At 50.9% G+C, this 16,882-nt stretch overlaps 3 protein-coding genes across 11 annotated transcripts in view; 2 read left to right on the forward strand and 1 right to left on the reverse strand.

Annotated features, from left to right (window-relative positions):
• Positions 1-2,613: 2,613 nt before the first annotated feature.
• Positions 2,614-6,660, forward strand: PHF13 (PHD finger protein 13). Its single transcript, XM_078849371.1, is given in 7 exon segments — positions 2,614-2,709; positions 2,874-2,975; positions 3,887-4,124; positions 4,127-4,438; positions 6,013-6,024; positions 6,027-6,191; positions 6,194-6,660. Coding segments are annotated over 7 exon segments (969 nt in total). The 3' UTR covers positions 6,238-6,660.
• Positions 6,661-9,545: 2,885 nt separating this feature from the next.
• Positions 9,546-16,882, forward strand: part of THAP3 (THAP domain containing 3) — a 50,331-nt gene continuing 42,994 nt past the window's right edge. For 2 of the 7 annotated variants that reach the window (XR_012155573.2, XM_073316965.2), the window contains exons 1-4: positions 9,546-9,832; positions 10,995-11,187; positions 12,422-12,478; positions 12,899-12,994. Coding sequence is in view for 4 of the 7 variants with exons in the window: in XM_073316965.2 (XP_073173066.1) it covers positions 9,756-9,832; positions 10,995-11,187; positions 12,422-12,478; positions 12,899-12,994 (423 nt within the window). In the remaining 3 variants the exon portion in view is untranslated. Of the gene's footprint in view, positions 9,833-10,994; positions 11,188-12,421; positions 12,479-12,898; positions 12,995-13,751; positions 14,328-14,838; positions 16,778-16,882 lie in introns of those variants that run through there. The other 5 variants (XR_012155571.2, XR_012155572.2, XM_073316962.2 and 2 more) reach the window with 5 other exon arrangements.
• Positions 14,787-16,882, reverse strand: part of DNAJC11 (DnaJ heat shock protein family (Hsp40) member C11) — a 78,082-nt gene continuing 75,986 nt past the window's right edge. For all 3 annotated transcript variants that reach the window (XM_073316958.2, XM_073316960.2, XM_073316959.2), the window contains one exon: positions 14,787-16,481. In XM_073316958.2, the coding sequence (XP_073173059.1) occupies positions 16,456-16,481 (26 nt within the window). In that variant the 3' untranslated portion in view covers positions 14,787-16,455. The remainder of the gene's footprint in view (positions 16,482-16,882) is intronic.

Below are 16,882 nucleotides of genomic sequence, written 5' to 3' on the forward strand. Positions count from 1 at the left end.
CGCCCGGCCCCTTCCCCCCCCGGGATCCCCCACCCCTCCCTGAGATCCCCCGCCGGGTCCCTTCCCCCCCCCCCCGCCCGAGAGTCCTCCCCGAGATCCCCTGCCCGACTCCACCCCCCCCCGAGATCTTCCCGACCGAGAGGCCCCCCGACCGAGATCCCCCGCCTGGCCCCTCCCCCCCCGGGATCCCCCACTCCCCCCCGAGATTCCTTGCCCGGCCCCTTCGCCTCCCACCCGAGATCCCCCGCCCAGACCCTTCCCTCCCCCGCCTGAGAGCCCCCCTGAGATCCCCTGCCCGGCCCCTTCCCCCCCCCACCCGAGATCCCCCGCCCGGCCCCTGCCCCCCCCACCCGAGATCCCCCGCCCGGCCCCTTCCCCCACTGCCTGAGAGCCCTTGCCCGGCCCCTCCCCCCCACTGAGATCCCCCGCCTGGCTCCTCCCCCCCGGGATCCCTCACCCCCACCCGAGGTCCCCCACCCGAGGTCCCCCGCCCAGCCCCTTCTCCCCCTGGGATCCCCCATCCCCCCCCCGAGATCCCCCGCCCGGCCCCTTACCCCCCCCCGGCATCCCCCACCACCCGAGATCCCCCACCTGGTCCCTTACCCCCCCGGCATCCCCTCCCACCTGAGATCCCCTGCCCCGCCCCTTCCCCCCAGTACCCCCCCACCCGAGATCCCCCACCCAGCCCCTCCCCCCCGGATCGCCCCGCCCAGCCCCTTCCTGCCCCTGGCATCCCCTCCCCACTCGAGATCCCCCGCCCGGCCCCTTCCCCCCACCCCGGCATCCCCCCTCACCCGAGATCCCCCGCCCGGCCCCTTACCCCCCCCGGCATCCCCCGCCACCCGAGATCCCCCGCCTGGTCCCTTACCCCCCCGGCATCCCCTCCCACCCGAGATCCCCTGCCCCGCCCCTTCCCCCCAGTACCCCCCCACCCGAGATCCCCCACCCAGCCCCTCCCCCCCGGATCGCCCCGCCCAGCCCCTTCCTGCCCCTGGCATCCCCTCCCCACTCGAGATCCCCCGCCCGGCCCCTTCCCCCCACCCCGGCATCCCCCCTCACCTGAGATCCCCCGCCCGGCCCCTTACCCCCCCCGGCATCCCCTGCCACCCGAGATCCCCCGCCTGGTCCCTTACCCCCCCGGCATCCCCTCCCACCCGAGATCCCCTGCCCCGCCCCTTCCCCCCGGTACCCCCCCACCCGAGATCCCCCACCCAGCCCCTCCCCCCCGGATCACCCCGCCCAGCCCCTTCCTGCCCCTGGCATCCCCTCCCCACTCGAGATCCCCCGCCCGGCCCCTTCCCCCCCCCCGGCATCCCCCCTCACCCGAGATCCCCCGCCCAGCCCCTCCCCCCCGGCATCCCCCTCCACCCGAGATCCCCCCCCGACCCCTTCCCCCCCCAGGGATCCCCCATCCACCCGGGGTCCTCGGTCCACCACACTCAGAGATTCCACCCCCCACCCCAGCACCCCGCCCCTCAGAGATTCCCCCACGGAGTTTCAGAGTAACAGCCGTGTTAGTCTGTATTCGCAAAAAGAAAAGGAGGACTTGTGGCACCTTAGAGACTAACCAATTTATTTGAGCATAAGCTTTCGTGAGCTACAGCTCACTTCATCTGACCCTCCTCCCCCCTGCCCCTCCCAGCTCCCTTGCCCCTCAACCAAACTTTTTAAACCCCATGAGTCTCCACCCTGGGCTCTGACCCTCTTCCTCCTTGGAAATTCTCCCCCTCCCAGAGCCTGGAGCACCACTCCCACCCAGAGAGCTGCCCCTCCCAGCTCAGAACCCAGGGCTGAAAGCCCTTGCTGAATTTGGGGCTCTGATCCCCATCTACACCTCTCCAAACCCTCTTAGAGCGCCATTTCTTGCACCCTCTTAACCACATCTGAGCACCCCCATCACTGGGATTTAATCCCCTCTGCCCAGGAGTCAGAGCCCCTTGTCCAATTATCTGGCCCCCTTCAGAGTCTTCCACCCCATGTCTGCTGTCTAATCCTCTCCCCATTACAGATGGAGGAGACTTTGCTGTTGCTTCCAGTGCTGCTCCCCATGCAGGAATGGCTTCTTTAGACAGTGACTTTCTCTGGCAGCGTCCAGTGCCGACAGGGAAATAGGGAAGATTGCAGGCAGGGAGGAGAGGAATTCTCAGTAGTTTGTCTTGCTTTTTGACAGTTCAGTTCAAAGTGTGGGTTGGGACTAGATACAAATATATTCCGTATTCTTTTGTATTTCGTGGGGATGGAAGGGTTATCATGAAACTGGGCATTGGCTAGTGCTTTGGGGTCTCAATACAAAAATATAAAGAACTGTAAGCCCTGAAGAAGTATTCTGTGTCCAGGCAGACTCTCCATGTGTAGTTAGTCTGCTGTTTCCAGGAGCTTTGGGTTCTGGGTAGGAGCCATGATGTAGACTTTGCACTAGAAAGAGAACAGCAATCAGTGAATTTAACTTATTAGTTACATTAACAGGGTGTACAGCCTTCACGGAACCCAAACTGCTATTTTAGTGACTGGTTAGCTTCTTCCCTGTCTTTAATAGTTGACTTTAAAGAAGTCATTTGTGTTCAATACAATATTAGACCTCAAAGCCGTTAGAGACCACCGCTGGAGACAGGCATGTGGGAATACCTAGATGGGGAGCCAGACAAACTTGAGAATTCAATTTCAGCAAAAAGCCCTGTCAAGAATGTTAAATCACAGGATTGCCCCAAGGTGCCCTCTCTTGCATTTTGATTATATAAGAGACACTCTGAAACTATCAATCTCAGAAGTGGATATCCATGTGTACAAAATCCTTATGCTGTCTCTGATTTGACATTATAGCTGGTTTGTTCAGAAATCTCATATTAATATTCCGGTTGCTGTCTCTTTAACAGGATTTTTCTCCCAGCTCCAAGAGACACAGAACTGTGGAAGATTTCAACAAGTTTTGCACCTTTGTTTTGGCATATGCTGGCTACATTCCCTACCCACAAGAGGTAATGGTGCAGCAACTCGATCCTTATTTTATTTCAGGTTCATGTTGCTATAGCTAGTGCTGTTGAGAGGTTAAATGTTATCAGAGTAACAAGCATGGTATAAATACCTAGACAGATAAAGTGGATGTGTGTGAAGGGTAGGGTCCTGTAAAAGCTCCTGATGGGACAAAAAGGAACCCACTGGCCTGTAATATTCCGAAACAAATTATGGAACTTGGCACGTAACTGGATATTGTCAGCCTCCCACCTGAGCCACAAATGTCCCTACACTTATAAAGTTAAATGTACTCCTCAGGCTCCTGGAATATGATGTGATCCCTTCTTTAATCAAAAGTGAGGCAGTCCAAACCCCTGTCTTGCTTGAGGGGACAGAAAAAAGTTTAAAGGTCAGTAAGTACCATTTCTGTTTAAATTATTTGATTGGTGAATGATTTCTGTGCAGTGTAAAAATATTATGTTAAAGGTATTCATGCCAGAGTCCCCTCCCCTTTGTATCCTAGGCAGCCACAAATTTCAGATTGCCACACAACCTTTAAAATGAGCCTATTGTTTTCCTTGGCTGGAATTCCCAGCAGGGGCTTAGGATACAAAGCACTTGGAAGAAATTGGGAGTCTAGACTCCCGGAAACACTTTACTGAAAACTATTTAGTGCCTTTAACACTCAGCTGTACCTGTCCGGGACCACAGGTAAGGATGAGAGAAGGTAAATAATGTAGGCTAGTGACTGAATGGCAGCTGGATAAGTGGAGATTATCTGATTTTTAGTTAGATGAGAGGAAGCCTATTTTGACAGGTATAGATCCTTCCCCGTCCTTTCACTACAAAAAGGTGGGTGTAATAAGTGGTTGTTTAAGAGGTTTACTATCAACTCTAAAATGATATTCACATCTGGTCTCTTAATATTTTCTAGGAGACCCCCTTGAGGAGCAGCCCCAGCCCCCCCAATAGTACTGGAGGTACCATCGACAGTGATAGCTGGGACCCCCGATTCAATGACCTCCCTTCTGCTGTCTCCCTGCCAGTCAAGAGCAGAAAGAGCTTTAGTCAGCTCAAGCGAGCAAAACCATATGTTTCCCTATTCCAGCGGGCAAAACCGAGCAGCTTTCTGCCAGAGCGAAAGCAAACCGATAAGATCAGAAAAAAGAAAAACTGAAGAGAAGAGAAACGGAAGCGCCTGTGGAGGAAGAATATGGGAGGAAGCTGCTGAAGCTGGAGGCAGAGGATTCTTGTGTTGAGACCCCCATGAGTCCCTCATCTCAGGGCGATCCTCAGTCTGTGACTGACCATTGCTCAGTATGGGACTCTGACACTCCTTCCAATGTCTCGTACCCTCCTGAGACTTCTGAGCAGGGCATGGAGATACAGAGCGTGGGCAAACGCACGGTCATACGGCAGGGCAAGCAGGTTGTGTTTCGGGACGAGGATGGCATTGGTGATGATGAGGACATTATGGTGGATTCAGGTAAATGACCCTGCTAAGGGGAGATATTTGTGAGGTGTTTGGTCAGATTGAGATCTGACTATCATCTGTCTATCTAGTTTGTTGTTAGCGCTCAACTCCTCTATAAAATGGGATAGTGCAGATCTGTCTCCCGGGGGGGTTAAGGACAAAATTCATTAGTGTTTGCAAAGCACTTTTAGATCTTTGGGTAGAAGTGGATAGAGAAGAGCAAGGAATATTTATTGCTTAGTGACCTAGCACCTGAATTAAGCTTTCCAGACTCTGAGGTGAGGGTTTCTTCCCATAAGCTGTGTTTTCTGAGAGGCTTAATGTAAACTGAACAAAAAGTTGGAAGCTAGTTTGGGAGTAGAGCCCTTTTCTTTCCGTATCTACTCTCTGGGTTTGCTGAGATTCTGTCCTAGAGCAAGTGCAGGAGGCAGTAGAGGGTGTAGACTACAGCTTCTGGCATGCCCTGGAAGGGGCTTGTCAACATCCTCCTGCTGGACATTCACCAGGCTGCTGTATTTGGGTCCCAGCACTGGGCCCATGAGCTCTTAAGCTTTCTGACTCTGAGCAGAGTTCAGGCACTGTTTCTAGGCACACTTTCAGGGTGCACATTCACTTTCTAGCACCCTTTTCTGAAAGCAGAGATTCTGCGATCCAACTGCCTAGGCCTTGAGATGAGTTCTGTCTTTCCCGAAACTCCACAGTTGCTTCACATCCTGCCTAGAGCTCTAACTGTGGGGGCATTCTGGCTTCCAGTTTACTTCTTCAGGGACACATGATCATTGAAGCAAATGAACACACAGTTTGCAGAAGGTTTCTAACACAATTACTCTACATACTGATGTAGGCAAAATAAAAAACAGCTACAAACCAGTCCCTGCTTCACTTTTCTCGCCACTCTTGAGTGTTCTTTGGGATTTGGGTCAGCGTCCTTTCAGGGTGTCCAGGATACTCTTCCTACAGCTCACGGCGTCTCCTCCATAATATGGAGTATCTTTCTCTCCTGCAGGCAGCTTCCTGCAGCCTTAGCTGGTACTTACCTTCAAAAAGTTCCTTCTGTTACAAAAGCATGGCCCTTTGTTGCTTTCTCGTGCCCCAAGCTTCTTTTGACTCTGAGATAGCGCGTGTCTCTGTGTTTTAAAGGGCTGTACCCATACCTCATCTTTGTTCCCTCCACTGGGAAAATTCCATTCCTTCAAACTCTAACCTTTTGCAGAGAAGTTGGAGGAAAAATGGTTTTATCTAGGATGCAGTGACTCTTTTGTTCTGTACAGGCAAGATCTGTTCAGGTGCTGGTAGTCTTTAATGACTGACCTATTCATAGATAGATATGAAGGGTCCACTCCATCTCCTGGGCATAAGAAGTTATGAGGCAAGAACACAGTGCAGTTTACCATAAGGGCTTCAATGTACAGAGTTCATAATTACAAACAGAACTCATTGGCTGTACAGTGACGGATTCTGCAAATCATCACAGGCCTGTAGGGACTGCCTTTAAACCAAGGAGTAAGTTTGTGCTAAAAGGGAGAGTTCAGCATGCAGCAGGAGGAAAGAAGTAATAGTTTTAACTTGCTGTTTTTTCCTTCCAGATGATGATTCCTGGATCTCGTCACGTGTTTCTGCATGAAACCTTTTGCTGGACGGCCAATGATTGAATGTAATGAGTGTCACACCTGGATTCACCTCTCCTGTGCCAAAATCCGCAAATCAAATGTCCCAGAGGTCTACGTCTGCCAGAAGTGCCGGGACTCCAAGTTTGATATTCGCCGCTCAACCGCTCCCGGACGGGTTCACGCAGGCGCTTTCTGGACTAGTGGAGGAACTACCATGCTGGCATTCTGCTTGGCAGTTTAGCCATGTAAAACACAGAACTCCAGCCAGGGGGGCAAGGAGAGCTCCTCTGAACTGCAGTTGCTCAGGCAAAAGTGTCTGTCTGTGTAATCAGACATAAGGTATTCAATGTCTTTGACTGCCAGAGCTGGAAGAGGCCTGCTGGCCAAAACTTCTGCTAGAGACTGATTAGCTAAAGCAGGGACACACTAAGCACCCCAGGTTCAGTGGATTTTGTCCAGTTCAGACTATGAATGGGATGATGATTTGGGAGTGTATACTTTCGCCACCTATCAGTTTCATCCCACTGGGAAAGTGCTAAGAAAGTGCAAGACTTCTAGGTGCTGAAGAAAAGAATTATCCTCCAAAGCAGGAGCAGGAGGAGAGAAATCTCTGAAGAGGTCTGAAAATAACAGCCATATGTTTTATTGTAATACTAGACCTGTCCGTTTGTCCATATGAATCAATCTTAAGAATTTCTGAAGGCTCCTTCAGCGTGAGCTTGAATGCACGTTTAACTTGCATGTGAGCTGCCTCCCCTTCAGCTGGGTAGTAGGAGAGTATCCATTGAGTTCTGTGATTTGGCTTTGTTTCTGGTAAAACCAATTAGTTCCCAAAGGTCTATGGACTGTTGTCTTTAAAAGAGAGATACAGACCTTTCTTTTTTTCTGGGTGGGGTGTGCTTGAGGTGGCCATGTCAGTTTTCTTCCTTAATTGAGCTGAGGCCTCTAAAACCATTTTCATGATTTTGTTTTGCATGAGTGGCTCAAACATGAAGTCGGGGGCTGCCCATCCAGTCTGTTCCACAGCCCTGTGTGGTGTCTCATTTCACAGATCTCTGCTGAAAGGCATTGTTTTAAGAGACACCGATTCCTTTCCCGCCTCCAGCCCAGAAGTAACGCTTGGGCTGCACAGTTGGCCTTGATAAATTAAAATCTAGGAATTTAGACAGGCCTAGTTTGGATTTGGGCTGTCCCCATCTGAGTACTTGGGCTGGATTTACCTGCATTTTCATTAATGGTTTCCTGGGTTGGATTTGTAAATGGGAAGATTTTATAATCTTTGAACTGGTGGATGCACATATACAACTGGGAGCAAATGCATGCATTAGGGCATCCAGCCCAACCTGGATAGATGGCCTATGCAACTGGCAAGGTCGATTGCAGTTGAGAGAACAATCCAGAACTGCCAAGGATAAGGGAATGCATTGGGACCAGAAAATGTTTGTACCTTGTGCCTGCCCTTTTCAGGAGCAGTGAGCGCAGTTGTCACTGGTCTAGAGAATGGTTCAGGGAAACAAGACTGATACGTGAGGCCACTAAGGTGCAGGCCTTTTAAATGACCAAAGTGAGAATACATTGTATTTATTGCACAAACTGGATTTTTGTTCTTGAGAGAATTCTCCTAAATCATATGATGCTTAATGAACAATGGATATCCTGTCCTGTCAGAATATTAGATGAGCGGGAGTCACTAACTGATCTTCATTTATATATGAAAGAAGATCGAACTGCCAGGAATCAATGCACCAGATGCTCTGTATCAGACTGCTACATTATTTGAATACTGATTTATCAGGAAAAACATCCCGGCAGTGTCAAGGACCCCCTTTTGGACATTTAACACTAGGCTGCGCAGAGCACTGGAACAGATTGTATAGCATAGTCCTACAATGCCCAGGGGCTTGATTAGATGGGACCTAATGATGGAAAAGATCCATTACTTTTTATCATTATGATAGAACTGCACTATTTTATTTTACTGTCCATTTAAAAACTTGGTGCGGTTTGAAAAGCCTATAACATGAATTTGATTGATAGCTGCAGCAATTGAAATCTGGTTTTATAAACAGCTCCACTACCTACCAGAAGCTAAATGGAACCAGGAGTTTGCCAAAGATTTGCCTCTTAGGGCTGTCTTCTGCAGCCAGATAAATAACCAAAGTTTGCAAGTGTTGCTGTTTTCGCTGCAACGTAAAAGGCTTTGGAAGAAGATTCTGTTCACAGTCTGTGTAAGGGTTTGACCTGATGCAAGTGTTGGCATCTTTGTGGCTACAGCATGTCTGCAGTACGACTGGACCACTGTAGGATAAGTTCCTATTGTTTTATGGGAGAAATACAAGAAACTGCCAAGTGAGCTGCCTCTGTTTCTTAGAGGTTCATGACTACTTTTAACTCTTTTGACTATTGTTCTGTTACCTTTGCAGATTTACCCCCCAATAGATGGTGTCTGACAACCCCAGCATGTTACAATGTTAGGTAGATGGAACAAACATCTCCATGTGTTTTGAGTTAATCATTTTCATCCATGTGTGATTACAAGTTAATTCAGAGCTTTATTTTTTCATTAAAGGTCGTTATTTTAACAAATGGTACTTTTTTTCTTAAAACTATGAAGCATCCATTAATGTGATCATTTTCTCCTTGCTTTTTTCCTCCCTGGGTTGGAAGTTAGGCTTCTATTGTTTCCATAGGGGACAGAGGCCCTAATAAGTGTCCAGTAGGGCTAGGTGGAGCTTGCAATATACAAAATCAAATGAAATGGGGGAGGGGGGTGATGCAATCAAATATATACAACATATCTTGTTCTTTAGCCAATATCTGTCCCCATCTACTCCTCCAGCTTTTATGACCTGGATGGCACCTTGGATGCATGGCGGAGTGGACCCTGGAGCGAAGGCCTACAGCTCAATGCAGGGAGGCCAGCGGCCTGGGAGGGGGGAAGAGGGGGAAGCTGGCAGTCGGGCTGGCATGGGGGGCAGAGAGGGGGCAGGGGGTTCTGCGGAAACAGGCACGCGCAGGCCGGGGACAGAGGGGCAAAGCCCCGCGTAGCCGGGAGAAGCAGCTCGTTTGGGGGGGGGAGCGGATTTTGGCAGCTGTATTTTCTTTGCCAGGGAGGATGGGCTGAGGGCAGGCTGGGCGGCCAGGGGCCTGGCAGAGGGAGGGTGGCCGGACTGGCGGCGCTCAAGCTCCTGGGCAATCTTTTACCGCCCCAGCTCCTGCCGCCCTGTAAGCGGGGGGCCTCCGCTCCCCCACCAAGCAACGCCCGCCCCGCAGGGGGCCGGGGCCGGGGCCGCCCAGCGGTCACGGGCGGGGCAGGGGAGCCGGCGCTCGCGGTCGTTTCTCCGCGGAGCCCCCCAGGGGCGCGGCCCAGGCGCAGCAGGGGGCGCGCGAGTGACCCACTCCTCCCCGCCCCTCGGGCGGGGCAGCGACTGCTCGAACTACAGCTCCCAGCCTGCCCTGCGGCCCAGAAACTACAGCTCCCAGCCTGCCCTGCGCACAACCCGTGACGTCCAGGGGCGCTGGGAGCAGGCGTGAAAGAAAGGAGAGGCGCGATGCATGCTGGGAAAGGCTGTCATTGACGGGCGGAGTCTCGCTCTCTGCCCCGGGGCGGGGGGGCAACCAGACCGCTTGGCCCCCGCGCGGGAAATCCGCCCCGCTAGGGGGCGACTGGGGTCCGAGGAGGGGCGCAGCCATCTTTGTTGGGGGCAACGCGCGGGGCGATGCCCAAATCGTGCGCGGCGCTTCGGTGCAGCAACCGCTATAGCAGCCGCCGCCGGCAGCAGCTCACCTTCCACAGGTACCGCCCGGCCCCGGCCCCGACCCCGGCCCCGGCCCCGGGCCCCCCGGCTTCCCTCAGGTACCGCCCGGCCCCGGCCCCGGGCCCCCCGGCTTCCCTCAGGTACCGCCCGGCCCCGGCCCCCGCCCCGGGCCCCCCGGCTTCCCTCAGGTACCGCCCGGCGCCGGCCCCCGCCCCGGGCCCCCCGGCTTCCCTCAGGTACCGCCCGGCCCCGGCCCCCGCCCCGGGCCCCCCGGCTTCCCTCAGGTACCGCCCGGCCCCGGCCCCCGCCCCGGGCCCCCCGGCTTCCCTCAGGTACCGCCCGGCCCCGGGCCCCCCGGCTTCCCTCAGGTACCGCCCGGCCCCGGCCCCGGGCCCCCCGGCTTCCCTCAGGTACCGCCCGGCCCCGGCCCCGGGCCCCCCGGCTTCCCTCAGGTACCGCCCGGCCCCGGGCCCCCCGGCTTCCCTCAGGTACCGCCCGGCCCCGGCCCCGGGCCCCCCGGCTTCCCTCAGGTACCGCCCGGCCCCGGCCCCCGGGCTTCCCTCAGGTACCGCCCGGCCCCGGCCCCGGGCCCCCGGGCTTCCCTCAGGTACCGGCCGGCCCCGGCCCCGGGCCCCCCGGCTTCCCTCAGGTACCGGCTGGCCCCCCACCCCCCTTCCACAGGTACCGCCCGGCCCCGACCCCAGGCTCCCGCTTCCCTCAGGTACCGCCCGGCCCCTCCCCTTCCCTCAGGTACCGCCTGGCCCCAGCCCCTCCCCTTCCCTCAGGTACTGCCCCGCCCCCCCTTCCCTCAGGTACTGGCCCCCCCCAGTCCCCAGCCACAGGTACCAGCCCCCTTCCCTCAGATATCGGGGGCCCAGCCCCCCCCACCCTTCCACAGGTACCGGCCCCTCCCCTCAGGTATTGGGGCCCGGCCCCTCCCCACCCCCCTTCCACAGATACTGCCTGGCCCCTGCCCTCCCCCTAGCCACAGGTATGGGCCCCTTCCCCCTGGCCCCCTTCCCTCAGGTACTGGCCCCTCCCCGGTCCCCAGCCACAGGTACCAGCCCCCTTCCCTCAGGTATCGGGGCCCGGCCCCGGCCCCTTCCACAAATACCAGCCCCTCCCTGCCCCCCTTCCCTCAGGTACCGGGGCTCGGCCCCTCCCCCAGGCACGGCCGCCTCACCCCGCTGTCTCTGGCAGGTTCCCATTGAGCCGGCCCGAGCTGCTGGCGCGCTGGGTGGGGAACATCGGCCGTGGCAATTTCCAGCCCAGCTCGCACACGGTGCTCTGCTCGCAGCACTTCCAGCCGGACTGCTTCAGTGCCTTCGGCAACCGCACCAACCTCAAGCCCAACGCCGTGCCCACGCTCTTCGCCTTCCCCCGCACCGTCAGGGTGAGCTAGACGGGGGCCGAGCTCTAGGGTTGCCAATTTTGGTTGGATGTATTCCTGGAGATTTCATCACATAACCATCTTTAATTAAAGATTAATTCCCGGAGACTCCGGGCCAATCCTGGCGGCTCAGTAACCCTACTGGGTTCTAGCTCTGGTTGTGGGAGAGGTGGAGGAGGGGCTGTGAATGGGGCTGTGTGAGACACTGGGGAGCTTATTGGCCACTGCGCTCCCCCCTTTCTCCTTCTGTACCATGGGGACAACATAACTGACACTGCTCACAAAGGGCATCACTTTATTTCACATATCATGTGAGCTGTTCTTTAGTGTCCCAAGTGCTTTGCCCCTTGCATTAGTCAAGGAGTCACTCCCTGTTATGGATTTTTATGATAGTCAATTCCCAACCACTGTTAACCTACGCCTGCTCCCACTGAAATCAGTAGTAAAAATGCCACATCGAGTGGTCCGCTCTAATCGTGTGTTTAATGCACTTGGGCTGCTGGCAGTGCTGGGAAAATACTAAGTGCTCCTGTTAATAATAATTAATCTTTAGCCTCTCTCCTTACACTTAACTTGTCAATATGCTGCAACAACAGATTCTGATTTCTAACCTGTGAAAGAGGTTCTTGAAAAATGGTATCCTGCACACAGATTCCCTAGTCCTCAAAGTGAATTCTCACACATTTATTCATGCAAACCATATACGTTTAAAATACTGACATATGAGGGAAGCATGTTCCACTATCCCTGTAACAGTTTAAATACTACAGAAGACAAAACGATCATCACTCTTGGCTAGAGTAGCCACAAGTTCTCTCCCCCTCAGTTCTAGCTAAAAACCTGAAATGAGTGCTATTACACCAACAGTCCTACCCCTTTCAAAAGTAAAGGGGGAGAAGGTCCTACCAGGTCTCAGGGGGATGCTAGTTCACCTGGAATTGATTGTGGGTTAGTTATAACTGATCTTACATAAACAGAGTCTATACACATCACCCAGTCTTATTCCCATTTTGCTTAGTCAAACAGAGGAAGTTTTTGTTAAAACCTTGTGTGAAGCTTAAGGATACAATATTACATTGTCTTGAGAACTGTGATCATTTTTTACTGCTGTCATTTTTCCTTGGAGAGCCAAGAATGTTGCATGTGTTTGCCTTCCAAATGGGAGTCAGACTTGGGCAACAAGTAACACTAGGATCTCAAACGTCACACTAACCTCAAAGCCTTGTCCTTACTATAGCAAATCAGGAAGGAAAAGAGCCCTCTATCTGATGCTGAGGATTCCAGATTGCCTAAGGTATATTTGTCCCTTCCAGCCTTTTGCATCCCTTTTTTTTTTTTTTTAAACCTGAGGGCAATGCTGCATTTTGCTGTAGAGCACATTATGATTCTGTCTAGGATTTGGGGTCCTTTCTCACTGAAATACCCCCTTTTTGTAGATACTTGTCTAATATGCCAAACTGTGTGAAGTGAGTATTTTCACTGGATGGCATTAGAGCAAGCTAAAAATTTCAGTCCCAATTGCTTATCACTTCTATTTTAATTCCAGTTAGTAATTTTGTACTTTATGTTGAAATAAAAATGAAGGCCTAAAGGGAGCATATGGCTCATTTACACTGACAGTCTCTTCTGGAACAGAAATCACTTGAAACTTTAACAACAGGGGTGTTGAAAATAGGAGCTGCTTGAGGTTGGGTAATTCTCCTGGTCTCTTTAGGACTTTACAAGGACAGAGGATGGAAGGAGATTAGATGTAGAAACTGTTCTGCATCAAGAGCCCCAACCCAGTACAACAGAGGAACCAATAGAAGAGGTAAGAGTTAGTCACTTTACCTCATATCTTAGGCAAAATCAGTTGACAGTTACACACAGCTGAGCTCAAAGCACTACAGAGATAGGGAAACAGAAATGAGTGAATGTTTTATTACTTCATATGGAGAAGAACTGGCTGTAGCAGACCTCTACACTCTTGTCTTGAAAACTTAATAAGATTCTTACAGAACTGGAGAGCAGGCATCTGTTGAGCTTTGGTGACTTGACCTTGCTTCAAGAATAATTCAGTTTTCATGAAGTATATTCAGGGGGATTGGGTAAGAGCCCAGCCACTGCTAGTTTCTGGAGATTTGTCTTCAAACACAGAAGGTCCCACGTTAAGAGAGTTCAGTGCTGAGCTTTGGGGATATCTGTCCATTACAAAAACTACTATACAATTTGCTGAAAAAAAATTCTCTAGGGGTCACAGCAGGAACTGGGGAGTCAGGAGACCTGGATTATATTGTTGGGTCTGCGACTGACTAGCTGTGTGTTGAGCAAATTGCTTCCTCTTACTGTACATTGGGGAGAATGCAAACCTAACCTGGGAAATATGGAGACACTTCAGTCTCAGAGAGACAGGCAAAGTAGCGTGACTAGTAGGAAAGCTTCTGCTTGACTCCCTGGATTGGAATCGGGTTGCTCAGGATGTGGTACATTAGTCATGTTGTGGAAGAAGCTTGCATAGTGTCTCCCTGTATAATACCCATCTAGCCAATCTCTGCATCCCTCACTTTCACTCCCTGTATTCTTTTCAGGTTAGTACAACTAAGGCAACAGAAGTGGAGGGCTGGCTGCTGCAATCCAGGCCCCCAGTGCAGAGACAGCACCCAGTTCAGACCTCAGATCACAGCTATGCTGTCAGTGACCGTGCTTCCTTAAAACAAAAACTCTTCCAGGCACTAGAGGAAAATGAAAAACTGCGAAAACGCCTGAAGGTTAAGAGCATGGCACTGAGGAGGATGTTTGTGCGGCTCCAGGCCTGCAAAAAGGAGCAGCAAAAACACCAGGCCAGACAGCCTCCTGGGAGGGAACAGGGCCTGACTTTCTGAACACTTGTCTACCAGCAAGAATTGTGGTTCGACAGGCTGCTGACTAGAGTATTTTAATAGTGAGTAACCTACTCACTACTGTTTCTAATGAGCATAGCTTAAAGTTCACATACATCGTAACTACCCAGCATGCACATGGTCAAATGAGAACTAGGGAAGGAAGCTTGGCTGAGAAATAGCATGTAAAAAATTCCCCAAACCCGCACTTCTTGCCTCAGCATTTGTAATCTAAATACCTTTATAATAAAGAAAGAATGCCAGGTGCATATGGGTGTATGAGAAGAGACTCTGGAAACTTTTCTGGCAATTACATTTAGTTAAGCTAATGTTAATTATAAGAAAAAATGACTATGACTTAACAGCAAATGTTTTACTGCTATTTTATACGTACCACTACTTCGCACCTCAGCCTTCACTCAATTCCCACACAATCCTGTTACGAGAAATTCTGTTACAGTAGCCACAGCAACATCGTTTTAAGCACCCTACAAACAGAGATGAGACAGTTCCTTCCTAAGACGAGCTTACATCTGAGACTAAGATACAATATTAAAATAAAAAGCTGGTGAGAGGTGGAAGAGTTGATGCACATTTGAGTATTTTATTGAAGATGCTGGCATCCTGCCCAGCCATCATCACTTAGCAACTTACTGTAAAAACCACCATTCACAGTGGGTCTTGAGGAAGGATTTGCAAGAGGCCAAGCTTATATTTATAAAAATATAACTAACTCACCACCCACAGCTTTCAAAGAGGATTTATTATGACAATACAGTGTTTTCTCTTCCACCAGCTTTAAACAAGGTGACGTAATCAAAGTGTGGAAGATCCATCTGCAGCAAAGGAAACACCGGGCAGTTTTCAACTGAAAATTGATTGAACACAAAATTTATTGCACAGCTGACACTTAGCTTCAGATCAAAGAACACTGTGAGATGGTAGTGAATGAAATGCATTCCTAGAACAGGCGCTGTTCACGCATAAAAAGGTGAGATTTTTCTGATAAAAAACCTGGCAAGCAGCACTTGATTGTAGGAGCAAGGAGGGGAGAGATAATCATCAGCTTTCCTGGAATAGCTGTGATAAACCTGCTCTTGGACAAGGACTATTGCAAATGAAATTCCCTGATGTGATTTCACGCTTGTGAGGGGGAGACAGGACTGACATAAGTAAACAGAACAGCAGTTACACTACAGAAATAAGGGGCCAAGATGCATGTCAGGAAGTTATTTACTCCAGTAATTAGCAGTAGCAACAATGCCTCTGTCAATACATGCTTCTTTCTAAATCTCTTGCATATAAGTGATGAAGGCCCACCCAGGACTGGCCAAGAGTAGAACTACGTTTCAGTGCCTGTGTAATAGCCACCACTCTCCCTTTTATATAAATATCTAAAAGTACTAAGATGCCAGATACGTAATAGAGCTATTTCCAGCAGCCCTGCTGCTTTCAGCTAGGTTGGCAGAGCAAGAGTGCACCTCGCTGGAGGTCAGGTAAATCACAGGCAGGGATTGTATCCTAAGGCTATTCGAGGGAATCTAGCCACTCAGACAGGTGGCAGTCTCTGTTTCAAAGTTTTCAGTTCCTCCTCCTATTTGGCACATCTCTACGCTTAAAACAACATGCAGTCCTTGGGTGAGGAATTAATTAAAATTAATTTGACATGGACAGTGGTTATAATCTATAATTAATCTGGAGTAGTACTAGTGCTTGGAACAAATGCTACTAGCAGCTGGATCGAAGCATGCTGAAAAAGGTTCACGTGATTAGGAAAAGCAGAGAACTTCATTCCAAACATACTTGTCCTTAAACAAAAAGTACATTTAAATACAGAAGTGGGGTGAACAGCACATCCTCTGTCCAGTAACCAGATTGACAGAGAGGATTCTTAGGAGGTGGCCACAAACTTCACTTTCCCCTTAGGAGCAGAAAGGGTTAAATTAGCTACTTGTTTTCAGTTAACTTAACCCCAACTCTGTAAGCTTGAGGGAAAGTGAGTGCCAAGAGCCTCCTCCACTTCCCATCTTGCTGACAGGGAAAGGAAACAATGAGACTGGACAAATGAGCTGCAGTTAACTCACAGCAAAAAGGGCTTGGACACATGACAGCTAGGGCTCTCCCTCTCACACCTCCCAGGCAGGGGATGGGCACACAGAGAGCACTGCATGTTCTCAGCCATGTTCCCTATTGGCTGCCAAGCCACAATCCAGGGCAGTATTGCCTTGGAGGTACCTGTAAGAGCAGATTTTCTCGTTACCCCTTAACATAATTGGTATGACACCGCCTTCTATATGGATCATAAAAATAAAAACATCTCCGTTTCTGTTTCAAACTTGTAGAATCCAGGGGGAAGGTTTTGCAGCTTCTGTTGATTCAGGTACCATACATGACACCCTGTTTTCTCACCACATTAGCCATCCGCATCAATCCTGTGAGCTGTTAAGAACAAAGGGACTCAGTTCATGTTTGTTAATAGAGATGTCCTAATTCTCAGCAACATTTACCATAGTGTCATTTGCAGAACAGAATTATTAGCAGCAAAGGAAATCACTGAATGCAAGACTCTCACCTACTATCAAAAGAAAGAGATTGATGACTCAGAAACCATAATTTTTCAAAAGGATAGCACACAGTCTGAGGTGCCAAGACTGGTTTAGAAAGGACTTGTACTCTTTAGCCAAATCACAATGCAGCTATTCATTAGAGAGACATCCAGAACAGGCAAAGAGTCCTGTGGCACCTTATAGACTAACAGATGTATTGGAGCATAACCTTTTGTGGGTGAATATCTGACGAAGTGGGTATTCACCTACGAAAGCTTATGCTCTGATACGTCT

Source organism: Lepidochelys kempii, chromosome 18, assembly GCF_965140285.1.
Source record: "Lepidochelys kempii isolate rLepKem1 chromosome 18, rLepKem1.hap1, whole genome shotgun sequence".
NCBI lineage: Eukaryota > Metazoa > Chordata > Testudines > Cheloniidae > Lepidochelys > Lepidochelys kempii.